At 40.3% G+C, this 12,657-nt stretch overlaps 1 protein-coding gene across 3 annotated transcripts in view; it reads right to left on the minus strand.

The window, feature by feature from the left end:
- kalrna (kalirin RhoGEF kinase a) overlaps nt 1–12,657 on the minus strand; it is a 288,022-nt gene that overhangs the window by 119,188 nt on the left and 156,177 nt on the right. For all 3 annotated transcript variants that reach the window (XM_057853377.1, XM_057853375.1, XM_057853376.1), the window contains 4 exons: nt 11,747–11,937; nt 9,352–9,453; nt 9,132–9,280; nt 2,665–2,767 (listed from right to left, as the gene is read on the minus strand). In XM_057853377.1, coding sequence (XP_057709360.1) covers nt 2,665–2,767; nt 9,132–9,280; nt 9,352–9,453; nt 11,747–11,937 — 545 coding nt within the window. The remainder of the gene's footprint in view (nt 1–2,664; nt 2,768–9,131; nt 9,281–9,351; nt 9,454–11,746; nt 11,938–12,657) is intronic.

Raw genomic sequence — 12,657 nt, forward strand, 5'->3', positions numbered from 1 at the left:
CCCCCCATACGCTCTAGCGCCCCCAGCTGGAGGATGACGTCGGCAGGGTCACGATTTCAGCTCATTTAGAATTCAACAAATTGAGAGGGAAGATTCAGAATGAGGAAAATATGACACAGAGCAGCAAAATGTATCAATCTTTACACCAATATTTTTACAGGATAATCTTTTTATCTAAGTATTTTCCCCAATTTCACCTGTTACTCTATTGTACTTGAAACAGCAAAATGTACCACAAAAGCCAAGATTTGAATGCATTCCAACTCGGAACTGTCAAATGAAATGATAAAATAGCATGCTTAATGACCGCCACCCAAACAACTGACTGCTTAAATGCATTCTTACTTGGAGATGAGAGGCTGCTCGATAGGTAGCTTCCTGAGAAACGCATGCACACAGTCTGAACAGGTCTTTCATGGCTGGCGGCGTCTTGGGGTGCTTAGACATTGCAGCTAAATGCTTACACAAACACGAACTCGTGCAAACTTCACTGCAGTCACTTCAAGCATTTAATGAACATACACAACCCCTGCTGTTGCCCTTTGTAGCTGCCTGGGAGACCCTGTAGCGACCGGGCTGCAGTCTGCTCTCCCTGTACATTATTGACACTCACAGCTACTTCACTAAACTGGACTTTCTCATTAAAATCATCACACCGTGGATGTGTGAAATCTTTCATGCATTCAACAGCCCAAATCACTCTGTAGAAGATTTTTTTAATATTGTTAACTATTTGATTAATTTACTTAGGCAAACTTACAATTGGTCATTGCTGTTGAAGAGTTACAATGTCATTTTTAGGACCATCAGCAATGACTCAAAATATGAACAACATGACGAAGACCATTGTTTAAATTACAAATGTAATTGGCAAGACCTGTTTTGAGTGTTGTCTTCAGATATGTGAAACACCATAATTACTGGACAGATAAAATTCTGTCACAAACCCTTGCTTTTGAGTCATGTTGATGGCAGCGCTCTATGTCAATTAGTTTACAGTATTGGCACCCCTGCAATTCTGTCAGATAATGCTCAATTTCTCCTAGAAAATGATTGCGATTACAAATGCTTTGGTAGTAATATCTTCATTTATTTTGCTTACAATGAAAAAACACAAAAGAGAATGAAAAAAAAATCATTATAATTTTACACAAAACTCCAAAAATGGTCCGGACAAAAGTATTGGCACACTCAGCCAAATACTTGGTAGCACAACCTTTAGACAAAATAACTGCGAACAACTGCTTCCGGTATCCATCAATGAGTCTCTTACAATGCTCTGCTGGAATTTTAGACCATTCTTCTTTGGCCAACTGCACCATGTCTCTGAGATTTGAAGGGTGCCTTCTCCAAACGGCCATTTTCAGATCTCTCCACAGGTGTTCTGTGGGATTCAGGTCTGGACTCATTGCTGGCCACTTTAGAAGTCTCCAGTGCTCTCTCTCAAACCATTTTCTATTGTTTTTTTTAAGTGTGTTTTGGGACATCATCCTGCAGGAAGACCCATGACCTCTGAGGGAGACCCAGCTTTCTCACACTGGGGCCTACATTCTGCTGCATAATTTGTTGATAGTTTTTAGACTTCATAATGCCATGCACACGGTCAAGCAGTCCAGTGCTAGAGGCAGCAAAGCAACCCCAAAACATCAGGGAACCTCCGCCATGTTTGACTGTGGGGACCGTGTTCTTTTCTTGAAGGCCTCATTTTTCCCCCTGTAAACTCATGTTGATGCCTTTCAAAAAGCTCTACTTATGTCTCAAGTTTTTGCAAACTCCAGCCTGCCTTTTTCATGTCTTTGGGTCAGAAGTGGGGTCTTCCTAAGTATCCTACCATAGAGTCCCTTTTCATTCAGACGCCGACGGATAGTACAGGTTGACAATGTTGTACCCTCGGACTGCAGGATAGCTTGATCTTGTTTGGATGTTAGTTAAGGTTCTTTATCCACCATCCGCACAATCTTTCGTTGAAATCTCTCTCCTCAATTTTTCTTTTCCCTCCACATCTAGGGAGGTTAGCCGCCTTGCCATGGGCTTTACACTTATTGATGACACTGCGCACGGTAGACACAGGAACATTCAGGTCTTTGGAGATGGACTTGTAGCCTTGAGATTGCCCATCCTTCCTCACAATTTTGCTTTGGTCTTCTTTCTTTTCTCCATGATCAATGTGGTACACACAATGACACAGTACAGAGGTTGAGTCAACTTTAAGCCATTTTATCTGGCTGCAAGTGTGATTTAGTTATTGCCACCACCTGTTACAGTGGGGAGAACAAGTATTTGATACACTGCCAATGGGTTTTCCCATTGACATTATCGGACAAAATTGCAGGGGTGCCAATTCTTTTGGCCAGCACTGTATTTGTTACAACGCTTCAAAGACTGCTTGAACAGGCCGGCCTGATCATACAGTAGGACTTCCGACTTGTTGTTGTTGTAACGACTCTAGTGTAGCCCAAAGAAGCGGAGTAAGAGTAGCTTTTCTTCTTCACAAATATATTCCAGTAAAAATAAAAAGAGTGGAGTTGGTAGAAGTACTCTTAGGAGTACATTTTTTCCTAAAGGTTATTAAAGTAGATGTAACACATTACTACAAAACTCTGATAGTAGGCAATAGGGAGTCATCCCAGATTATGACTCAAATATGTGCACTTCATTCCTTACCTTGTCACTGTCCACTGTGTTCTGCGAGGTTCTGGATGCAATGGAAATGGTGTCTGGTTGGCTGCTGCCGTCTCCCTGACTGTCTCCATCCTCGCCTCCATCCCTGATCATACCATACAACATAAACACAAATAATGACTGTCTGAAGGATTCCATCAAAAGGCTGAAACACTCAGGAAAGAAATGAAATGAGGATTTTCACAACCAAAAAGGGAATAGTGGAATTGCATTGTATAAAGTCAAGCCAATAATTTCTCCTTTAATTGCTTGTGAATGTATATCCAAAACTTTGATTGCTACAAAAAAGTCCTGTACTGTAAAGTAAGAACTGTTTGTCTTTTCGTATTAGGAGGACTGTGTGAACAATTTTTCTTTTCCTTAGTAGTGTTTTATTAGGTTTAAATGGGTGTGGTAGGTAGAGCTGAAAGCTCATAGAAAAAAAAGAAGTATTTTTTCTGTCCAATATTGTGATTTCAATTCCTATTTATGGTTTTAAATAAATCAAGCTTTAGTTCAAAACTAACGATGTAGTCATATGTACACACATCACGTAAAATTACATCATACCACAGTCCTTTAAAGGTTTTAAAATTGGTTAAACTACAGTGGGGCAAATAAGTATTTAGTCAACCACCAATTGTGCAAGTTCTCCTACTTCAAAAGATTAGAGAGACCTGTAATTGTCAACATGGGTAAACCTCAACCATGAGAGACAGAATGTGGGAAAAAAAATAGAAAATCACATTGTTTGATTTTTAAAGAATGTATTTCCAAATTAGAGTGGAAAATAGGTATTTGGTCACCTACAAACAAGCAAGATTTCTGGTTGTCAAAGAGGTCTAACTTCTTCTAACGAGGTCTAACAAGGTCTAACGGGGCTCCACTCGTTACCTGTATTAATGGCACCTGTTTTAACTCATTATCGGTATAAAAGACACCTGTCCACAACCTCAGGCAGTCACACTCCAAACTCCACGATGGCCAAGACCAAAGACCTGTCGAAGGACACCAGAGACAAAATTGTAGACCTGCACCAAGCTGGGAAGACTGAATCTGCAATAGGTAAAACACTTGGTGTAAAGAAATCAACAGTGGGAGCAATTATTAGAAAATGGAACACATACAAGACCACTGATAATCTCCCTCGATCTGGGGCTCCATGCAAGATCTCACCCCGTGGCATCAAAATGATAACAAGAACGGTGAGCTAAAATCCCAGAACCACACAGGGGGACCTAGTGAATGACCTACAGAGAGCTGGGACCACAGTAACAAAGGATACTATCAGGACAACACAATGCGCCGCCAGGGACTCAAATCCTGCACTGCCAGTTGTGTCCCCCTGCTGAAGCCAGTACACGTCCAGGCCCGTCTGCGGTTTGCTAGAGAGCATTTGGATGATCCAGAAGAGGACTGGGAGAATGTGTTATGGTCAGATGAAACCAAAATAGAACTTATTGGTAGAAACACAGGTTCTTGTGTTTAGAGGAGAAAGAATACTGTATTGCATCTGAAGAGCACCATACCCACCGTGAGGCATGGGGGTGGAAACATCATGCTTTGGGGCTGTTTTTCTGCAAAGGGACCAGGACGACTGATCTGTGTAAAGGAAAGAATGAATGGGGCCATGTATCGAGAGATTTTGAGGGAAAATCTACTTCCATCAGCAAGGGCAAAGAAGATGAGACGTGGCTGGGTCTTTCAGCATGACAATGATCCCAAACACACAGCCAGGGCAACAAAGGAGTGGCTTCGTAAGAAGCATTTCAAGGTCCTGGAGTGGCCTAGCCAGTCTCCAGATCTCAACCCCATAGAAAATCTGCGGAGGGAGTTGAAAGTCTGTGTTGCCCAACGACAGCCCCAAAACATCACTGCTCTAGAGGAGACCTGCATGGAAAAATGGGCCAAAATACCAGCAACAGTGTGTGAAAAGCTTGTGAAGAGTTAGAGAAAACGTTTGGCCTCAGTTATTGCCAACAAAGGGTACATAACATAGTATTGAGATGAACTTTTGGTATTGACCAAATACTTTTTGTGCACCATGATTTGCAAATCTTTAAAAATCAAACAATGTGATTTTCTGTTATTTTTTTCCTACATTCTGTCTCTCATGGTTGAGTTTTACCCATGGTGACAATTACAGGCCTTTCTAATATTTCCAAGTGGGAGAACATGCACAATTAGTGGTTCACTAAATACTTATTTGCCCCACTGTATATTATGCCTAATTCTGTCTGTAAAAATATTTTGAACTGCTTCAAACAAAGACTGAGTGGTATCGCCTATTATGGATTAAATTGGAATTCAAATACAGTAACTGTATAGCTTTTGTGACATTTATAATGAAGTATTCTGAACGTCTTATTAAAATGTGAATTTAAATATTTCCTGTTGAAACATTTACTGTTCTCTTGGCTTCATTTGTTTTTATATCGTGTATCTTCATAAAAACATTGGAATGAAATTAAATACATTTAAATGTAAAATACATAATAGTCACACAACAAAAATAGATGAACTCATTCAATGCCAGCCACAGGCAGCTGTTTTGAGGCTTTTCTCTCAAGCCTAAAACGCCTCCTGAATTTTTAGTTGTCTTTTTTCATTCTGCTTTTATATTTTCACAATCTCCAGTTCACACAATTCTGCTTGCCCCCCTTCTGATTTTCATATTTACTATAATCTAATGTACTTCTGCCACCTGCTGACAAAGAATAAAATTGCTTCAAAACTATGTCCAACGACCATTTGGCTTCTGGTTTGTTGGTTAGCATTGCAGGATAATAGGAGAGAGGGTGCATGTATATTTTAGATAGTTAACAAAACAGATACTAGGTCAGTCAGAAGTTGAGACTGGATTTGCTGAATTCAACATTCTATTATCTGAAATCATGATTTAATAAAAAAAAAAAAAAAAAAAAAAAAAAAGTTGAATCCTTAAGCATTAGTTCTAGGTAGAACAATAAATTATATGCTCTTTCTATATCAGGTTTTGGACTATTTTGGACAGGTCTGGTCTTGAACTATTATGGACAAGTCAGGTACTTAGCCCAGTGATAAAATTAGGTTCACTTTATGGTGTATACTTGTGCTCGGCATCTGCTCTACGCAGGGGCAGGAGGGGGCAGTGGTCCCTCAAATAATTGTCTTGCCCCCTCAAATCAAAATTTTAGAAGTTTTAGAAGTTTAATATACTCACACAATTGATAAATTACAAGTTGACGTATTCATTTGCAGTAGTGGAAAAAAATCCCCCGAAAAGGGGACACGAAGACAATATAGTATCAGTTCTCTCTCATCGCTTTACTTCCGCTGTGTGCGTATTCACAGCATGGTCAGAGCACGTACAGTAAACGCGCACAGCCCCCAGTAAATATTCAATCACTGTTAGTATGTAAATGAGCCTAGACGTCACCAGACAATGCGGTGTCAGGTTTAAGCGCGGCCACGGAGTGTGAAGACGTTGAAGAAGCAGCAGCGTTTTCTCAGTCACAATAAGCACAGAAATAAATACATGTCCACTTCATGTGACAGACTGAAGACAAATGATGATCTTGGCCCATTAGAAGTCCATAACAAATAACTTGGACATGGATGAATTTGTTAGAGTTTTTTCAAAGGGAAGTAGGAGACTACTGGTGTAGAGAGGAGTGGAGTGGAGTGGAGTGGAGTGGAGTGGAGTGGAGTGGAGTGGAGTGGAGTGAAGGGAGATTTCTTTCAATTGCTAACAAAAAAAAGCGAGAAAAAAAAAAAAAAGTTCTATATCTGTTGTGTTTTAGAAATTAGTTTGAGAAGCATTTTCATTATTATTCATAAAACAGTTCTCTGGTTACAATTTATTTGAGATTTAGGTCATCCAATTAATATATATGTTATGTTGTTAGGTTATAAAATTCGAATGAAGGATATTTTATTTATTTTATTGTTCAGTTTCCTCCTTGAGGGATTTCCACCTTAAGCGTGAGTTATGCTTCTGCGTTGCGGTGACGGCGTAGCGACTACGGCGTCAATTCGATTCGATAGTTCTGCGGCAAGGGAAAGCGTTGCTCTGTAATTCACCGCCAAGCCACTAGAGGGGTGTGGCATTGTGTTTGTACAGTTTTGGGGGACTCTTGTCGACTTCCTCTAGTTTTCTTCCGGTCATTGGCGGACTTGGCAATTTTGGGGCCTAAGGCGAACATATCCAGGGGCCCTCTTCTTGGATCCGGGGTTAAAAAGGTGAGAAGGGTGTGGACGAAATATGTTCCGGTACACTAGGGCTGTCCTAAACAACAAATTTTCTCCTGATTAGTCAGCTGACTAGTTTTACGATTAGTCCACTAATCTAATAATTTTCTCTTTTTTATTTTTTTATTTTTTTATTTTTACTAATTTACAATGAAATTTTTGTTGACGCTTATTAATTCGCAAAACCATTTTGGAACACTTAAATTCTTTATTAAAGTACAAATAATCATGTAAATTACAATAATTAATTACAAATAAACAGTGAGGTTAAATGCTGATAGCATTTACGAGTGCAAAAGAATGGAAAGTAAACAGATTCAGAACACTGACTTTGCCTTTCCAACATTATTCAAAACAATTCTTGAAAAAAAATTCTAGCATTATTATTATAGTATACTACTATATATAATAATAGTATAATAATAATTATTCATTGCCAATCAAATTTGTCATAAAGAGTGTCATTTGAAAGCTATTCTTAGTGTAGAATCTGTATTCTGTAGTATTTACTCAACAGATTATAATATTAATTCTGATGTATGTTGGATTAACTCCAGAAATTGTTATTTATATGATGAACATGATATGCTTTTATTTTGAAATGTTCACCGGAGGTACGTTGGCTAAACCGCTTAACCGAAAGCTTTACACTCCGTAAAAAAACATTCTTCGTCATTGCTTGTGGTGTCACTAGTAGATTTTTAAAAAATTTCGTTAGAAAATGCAGTTAACCAGCTGCTGAGTGTTATTGTATGACTGATTGGAACTGTACTACATTGTTTTGCCACAGGGTGTGCTGTCGTGTATTTTATATTCGTTGTGAAGAAGAAGAAGACTTCTCCCTCACTGCACTGTGGCTCTCATGGAGAGCACGTTCGCTCATGTGTTTGAAATAAGCGATAGCCGACGTGCAAAGTAGCAAGTGAGCTGTAAAAATAGCGAGCTTATTGGCGTGAAAAACACGGGAGAGCTAAGTGAAGCTAATGAACAGCTAAGCGTAGCTAAGCGATGCTAAATGGAGCTAAGCTAAGCTAAACGGCGCTAAATGAAGCTAAGCGACTGTTACTCAGTCCATCGTCGTGAAACAGTCCATTGTAGTGCGAATGGCTTTCTTTTTTGTTTTGTTATTTGTTTGTTTGGTATGTTGACATAATTATACATGACGAATAGTTGGGGATGCTGCTGGCTCCGGTGGCCCAAGCCCTTGCTCGTTGGGGCAAGGGCAGGTGGTTGGGGGCCCCCTACTGGTTGGGGGCCTATGGCGATCGCCTACTTCGCCTGAATCCGCCTATGGTTCCGGTTACACAACAATGCCAACGGAGATGGAACGCTTGAATGTGGATCTTCAGCTCATCTGTAATTCACCGCCAAGCCACTAGAGGGGTGTGGCATTGTGTTTGTACGGTTGTGGGACTCTTGTCCTCTTCCACTAGTTTATTTCTGGTTATACAACAATGCCAACGGAGATGGTACGCTTGAATGTGGATCTTCAGCTCACAACATTGAACAACAAATGTTGATCATACAAATGACGCAGAAGACGGTTGCAGATGTGGTCGTTAGCGCAAGAATGTTTGTAAATGGCGGTGATTTCGCGCTGAACTGGAAACAACAGTCTAAGCGGACCAATCACAGTCCATTTGCGTCACGTCTCCACACAATGACGTGACGCGAAGTCAGAAAATTGTGGAGATGCACGTCAGGCTACGGCGAACAGTCGTAAATCGGGTGTGCCTTGGAGGCGTAGGTCTGCCGCAGAAGCATAACTCAGCCTTTAGTGTGGTCAGGGGGTTTGCGTGCCTCAGTGACTTTAAGAGCTACACCAGAAGGAGCTTAGTCCTCAGGTGGGACACCCAAGTTGGACAGGTCTGAAGGTAGAGGCCTGACTAAGGTTGGGGTTGGACACAGCTAACAACTCATTTCAATGAAGAAAACGCAGTTACTATAAACACAGGGGTGCTGGAACGTGATGCGTACTTATGATGCCCCCTACACATTTCTGACTGACCCCTTATACATGTCTGCCTACAAACAGCCCTGCTTGTGCTGTCTATGAAATTATTGAAAAAGTTACATTTCTCTGAAAGAAATACTCCAATTCAGTCAGATGTTACAGATAGTCCACTTGCCGCCGACAGGGGGTAATATTGATGGTTGTCATTTTTTTGGTCATTTTTTGTGATGCACTGACAAGCATTAAAATTGAATTCACAGTTGTTTTTAAGCATTAAATATTTCACCTTTTGGCGTTATTGCGAGGTTTGGTCAGTGTTGCTGTTTTAGGTAGCTGAACTGGCTCTTTCAAAGCCCCTTTCAGGTGAGTCATTCTCTCCTGGATCACCTCCCGGATGTTCTTTATCCATTCCTGTTTGGCTTCGACACTGGACGCCTGCATTAGAACCCATACGTTAAAACAACATGTTGTTGACCATACATGCTACGCATTTGTCGTCTACTCGCCTTTAACACAGTTTTATTGTCGGAGGATGGGGTTCGTCCAGCCCAGAGTGCAAATTTACATGGGTCGCCTTCTATGTGCTCTGTCACCCCCAACTCTGATGTCTGCAGTCGAAATAAGAAAGGATATGTAACCACATAAAAAGTGCCAACTTATCTAAAATCTGTCTGTCATTCTACTTTAGTGCTGTTGTAATTGTGAGCTGCAACGTTTAAGAACTGATTTTAAGCAGGATATTGGGGTATATCCTAATTTTCTCACTTCCAGACATGGTTACCGCAATATCCTGCATTTTTTACTCGGTTCTGTATTTACAGTGGTATGAAAAAGTATCTGAACCTTTTGGAATTTCTAACATTTCTGCATAAAATCACCATCAAATGTGATCTGATCTTGGTCAAAATCACACAGATGAAAAAACAGTGTCTGCTTTAACTAAAACCACACAAACATTTATAGGTTGTCATATTTAAATGATGATAGTATGCAAACAATGACAGAAGGGTGGAAAAATAAGTAAGTGAACCATCAAATTTAACATTTTGTGCCCCCCCCCCTCCCTTTGGCAGCAATAACTTCAACCAGACGCTTCCTGTAGCTGCACATCAGTCTGGCACATCGATCAGGACTAATCTTGGCCCATACTTTTCTACAAAAGTGCTGTAATTCAGTCAGATTCCTGGGATGTCTGGCATGATTCGCTGTCTTTAGGTAATGCCACAGCATCTCAATGGGGTTCAAGTCTGGACTTTGAATTGGCCAATCCAGGACGTGTATTTTGTTCTTCTAAAACCATTCTGAAGTTGATTTACTTTGGTGTTTTGGATCATTGTCTTGTTGCAACATCCATCCTCTATTTGGCTTCAAGTGTCAGACGGCCTCAGGTTTTCCTGCAAAACATCCTGATGAACCTTTGAATTCATTCTTCCATTAATGAATGCAAGTTGTCCAGGCCCAGAGGTAGCAAAACAGCCCAAAATCATGATGCTCCCTCCACCATGCTTCACGGGAGGGGTGAGGTGTTGATGTTGGTGAGCTTTTCCATTTTTCCTCCACACATGGTGTTGTGTGTTACTCCCAAACAATTCAACTTTGGTTTTATCAGTCCACAAAATATGTTGCAAAAACCTCTGTGGTCTCCAAATGCCTTTTTGCAAACATTAAACGAGCAACAATGTTTTTTTAGACAGCAGTGGCTTCCTCTGTGGAGTCCTCCCATGAACACCATTCTTGGCCATAGTTTTACATATAGTTGATGTGTGCAGAGAGATATTGGACTGTGCCAGAGATTTCTGTAAGTCCTTAGTAGACACGCTAGGGTTCTTTTTTTTTTTTTTTTTACCTCTCTGAGTATTCTGCGCTGAACTTTTGGCTTCATCCATGGTGGACGGCCACTCCTTGGGAGAGAAGCAACAGTGCCACACTCTCTCCATTTGTAGACAACCTCTCTGACTGTCGATTGATGAACATCCAAACTTTTAGAGATGGTTTTGTATCCTTTCCCAGCTTTATACAAATCCACAATCCTTGATCGCAGGTCTTCAGAAAGCTTTTTTAACTGAGCCATGATGCAAATCAGACAATACCTCTCGTCAAGACAATTCTTACCAGGTGTGTCTTTTATAGTGGCCAGCTTTAAACCACTCATCTGTGACTGGGCACACACCTGACTTAAAGTGTTTGGTAAAAATTGGTTTCAATTGCTCTTTAAGTCTCCTTAGGCAGAGGGTTCACTTACTTATTTTTTCCCTCTTCTGTCATTGTTTGAATGCTATCCTCATTAAAATATGAAAACCTATGAATGTTTGGGTGGTTTTAGTTAAAGCAGATACTGTTTTTACATCTTTGTGATTTTGACAAAGATCAGATCACATTTGATGCAGAAATGTGAGGAATTCCAAAAGGTTCAGATACTTTTTCATACCACTTCAAGCATTTTCAAATGATATTGGCTATTACTGAAATCGACATTTTCGTTTGCATTTTCATTATCAGTTTTCCGCCAATACGCATGCTGCGGTTAAAGTGAATGTAGAAGCCTTCTGCCTTTGTGCAAGGGCTCGTCACAGCTTAGCACAGCTTCTCCTTATTTTCCACAGAATGCTTATTTGTCAAACATTATAGTTGTTACATTTATCATTATTAAAGCATCCAGTGGGGCATCACAATACAATAAGCCATAAAATGTTAGGTCCACGACCGCATATACTGGCATAGGATTTTTTGGAGTTGGACAATATCAGGATACAAGTTATCAGTTAAAGTCATTATCAGACAACTCTGATAATGAATCCTTATTTCGTATCTCCTGTTAATGTTGTGTTACATCAAAGAGGTGAGCGCCACACTTATAAAGTAGCTGAGGTCTGCCTTTCACTACAAATGGACCAGACTCACCAGTAGTCTTTGTTTATACTGGTACTTAGTTCTGCCTGCCGAGTCTTTGAACTCCTTGCTGAAGACCAGCGAGAACTCAAACAAGAAGAGGTGCCGGTCCCGCCCTTTTCGGATTAGCGAACGCGGATCCCAAACCTGGAAACTGTCTTGCAGCATCAACTCACCCTGCACCTCCAAATTTTCCTCGAAACCTGGATGGGACAAGAGGTATCAATTTAAGCCTTATTCGAAGTGAAGGTTTATAATAGAGGTGCAAATTGCCTGAAACGAAAGAAGTTATTTATGCAGTTGTCAGGTCAAAAGACACAATGCAGCATTTAGTCATACGGTGGTCTCTTAATCTTTTATTTGTTCTATAGTGTGTGGAGCCAGTCCACCTTTCGCCCAAGGTCAAATGGGATCGGCTCTAGCACCACGCGACCCCGGATCAGGATCAGCGCTGTTTGTAATTGGATGGATGGGTGGATGACGATTGGCACTTTATCTTTTCCAATTTGGATTTTTGGGAAAAAAATCTCAACGGGCATCGATTACAGAACAGGGAGTCCCCGGGTTACGAACGAATTCTGTTCTTACGCTGGCGACGCAACCCGAACTACCGCGTAAATCGGACCTTAATACCCCCTAAATCACAAAATAACTTTCCAAAAACATGTATTATATAACATATGTATAAAATAAAGTAAAAAATAAGTGAAAAATGTGAAAAAGTGAAAAAAAAAAAAAAAACTACTAGACTAACGACTATAGACAAAATGGAGGGACTACCTCTATTTGAAGATTTTCACTATTCCTGTTTGTGCTCACTCTGTATCCTTGTGAACATTTGCGTAACATGCATTCACACATTAATACATTGAAATAGATTTAACTTGTATTAGGGTACAAAATGTTATGATTAATTACTATGA

Source organism: Corythoichthys intestinalis, chromosome 12 (genome assembly GCF_030265065.1).
Source record: "Corythoichthys intestinalis isolate RoL2023-P3 chromosome 12, ASM3026506v1, whole genome shotgun sequence".
NCBI lineage: Eukaryota > Metazoa > Chordata > Actinopteri > Syngnathiformes > Syngnathidae > Corythoichthys > Corythoichthys intestinalis.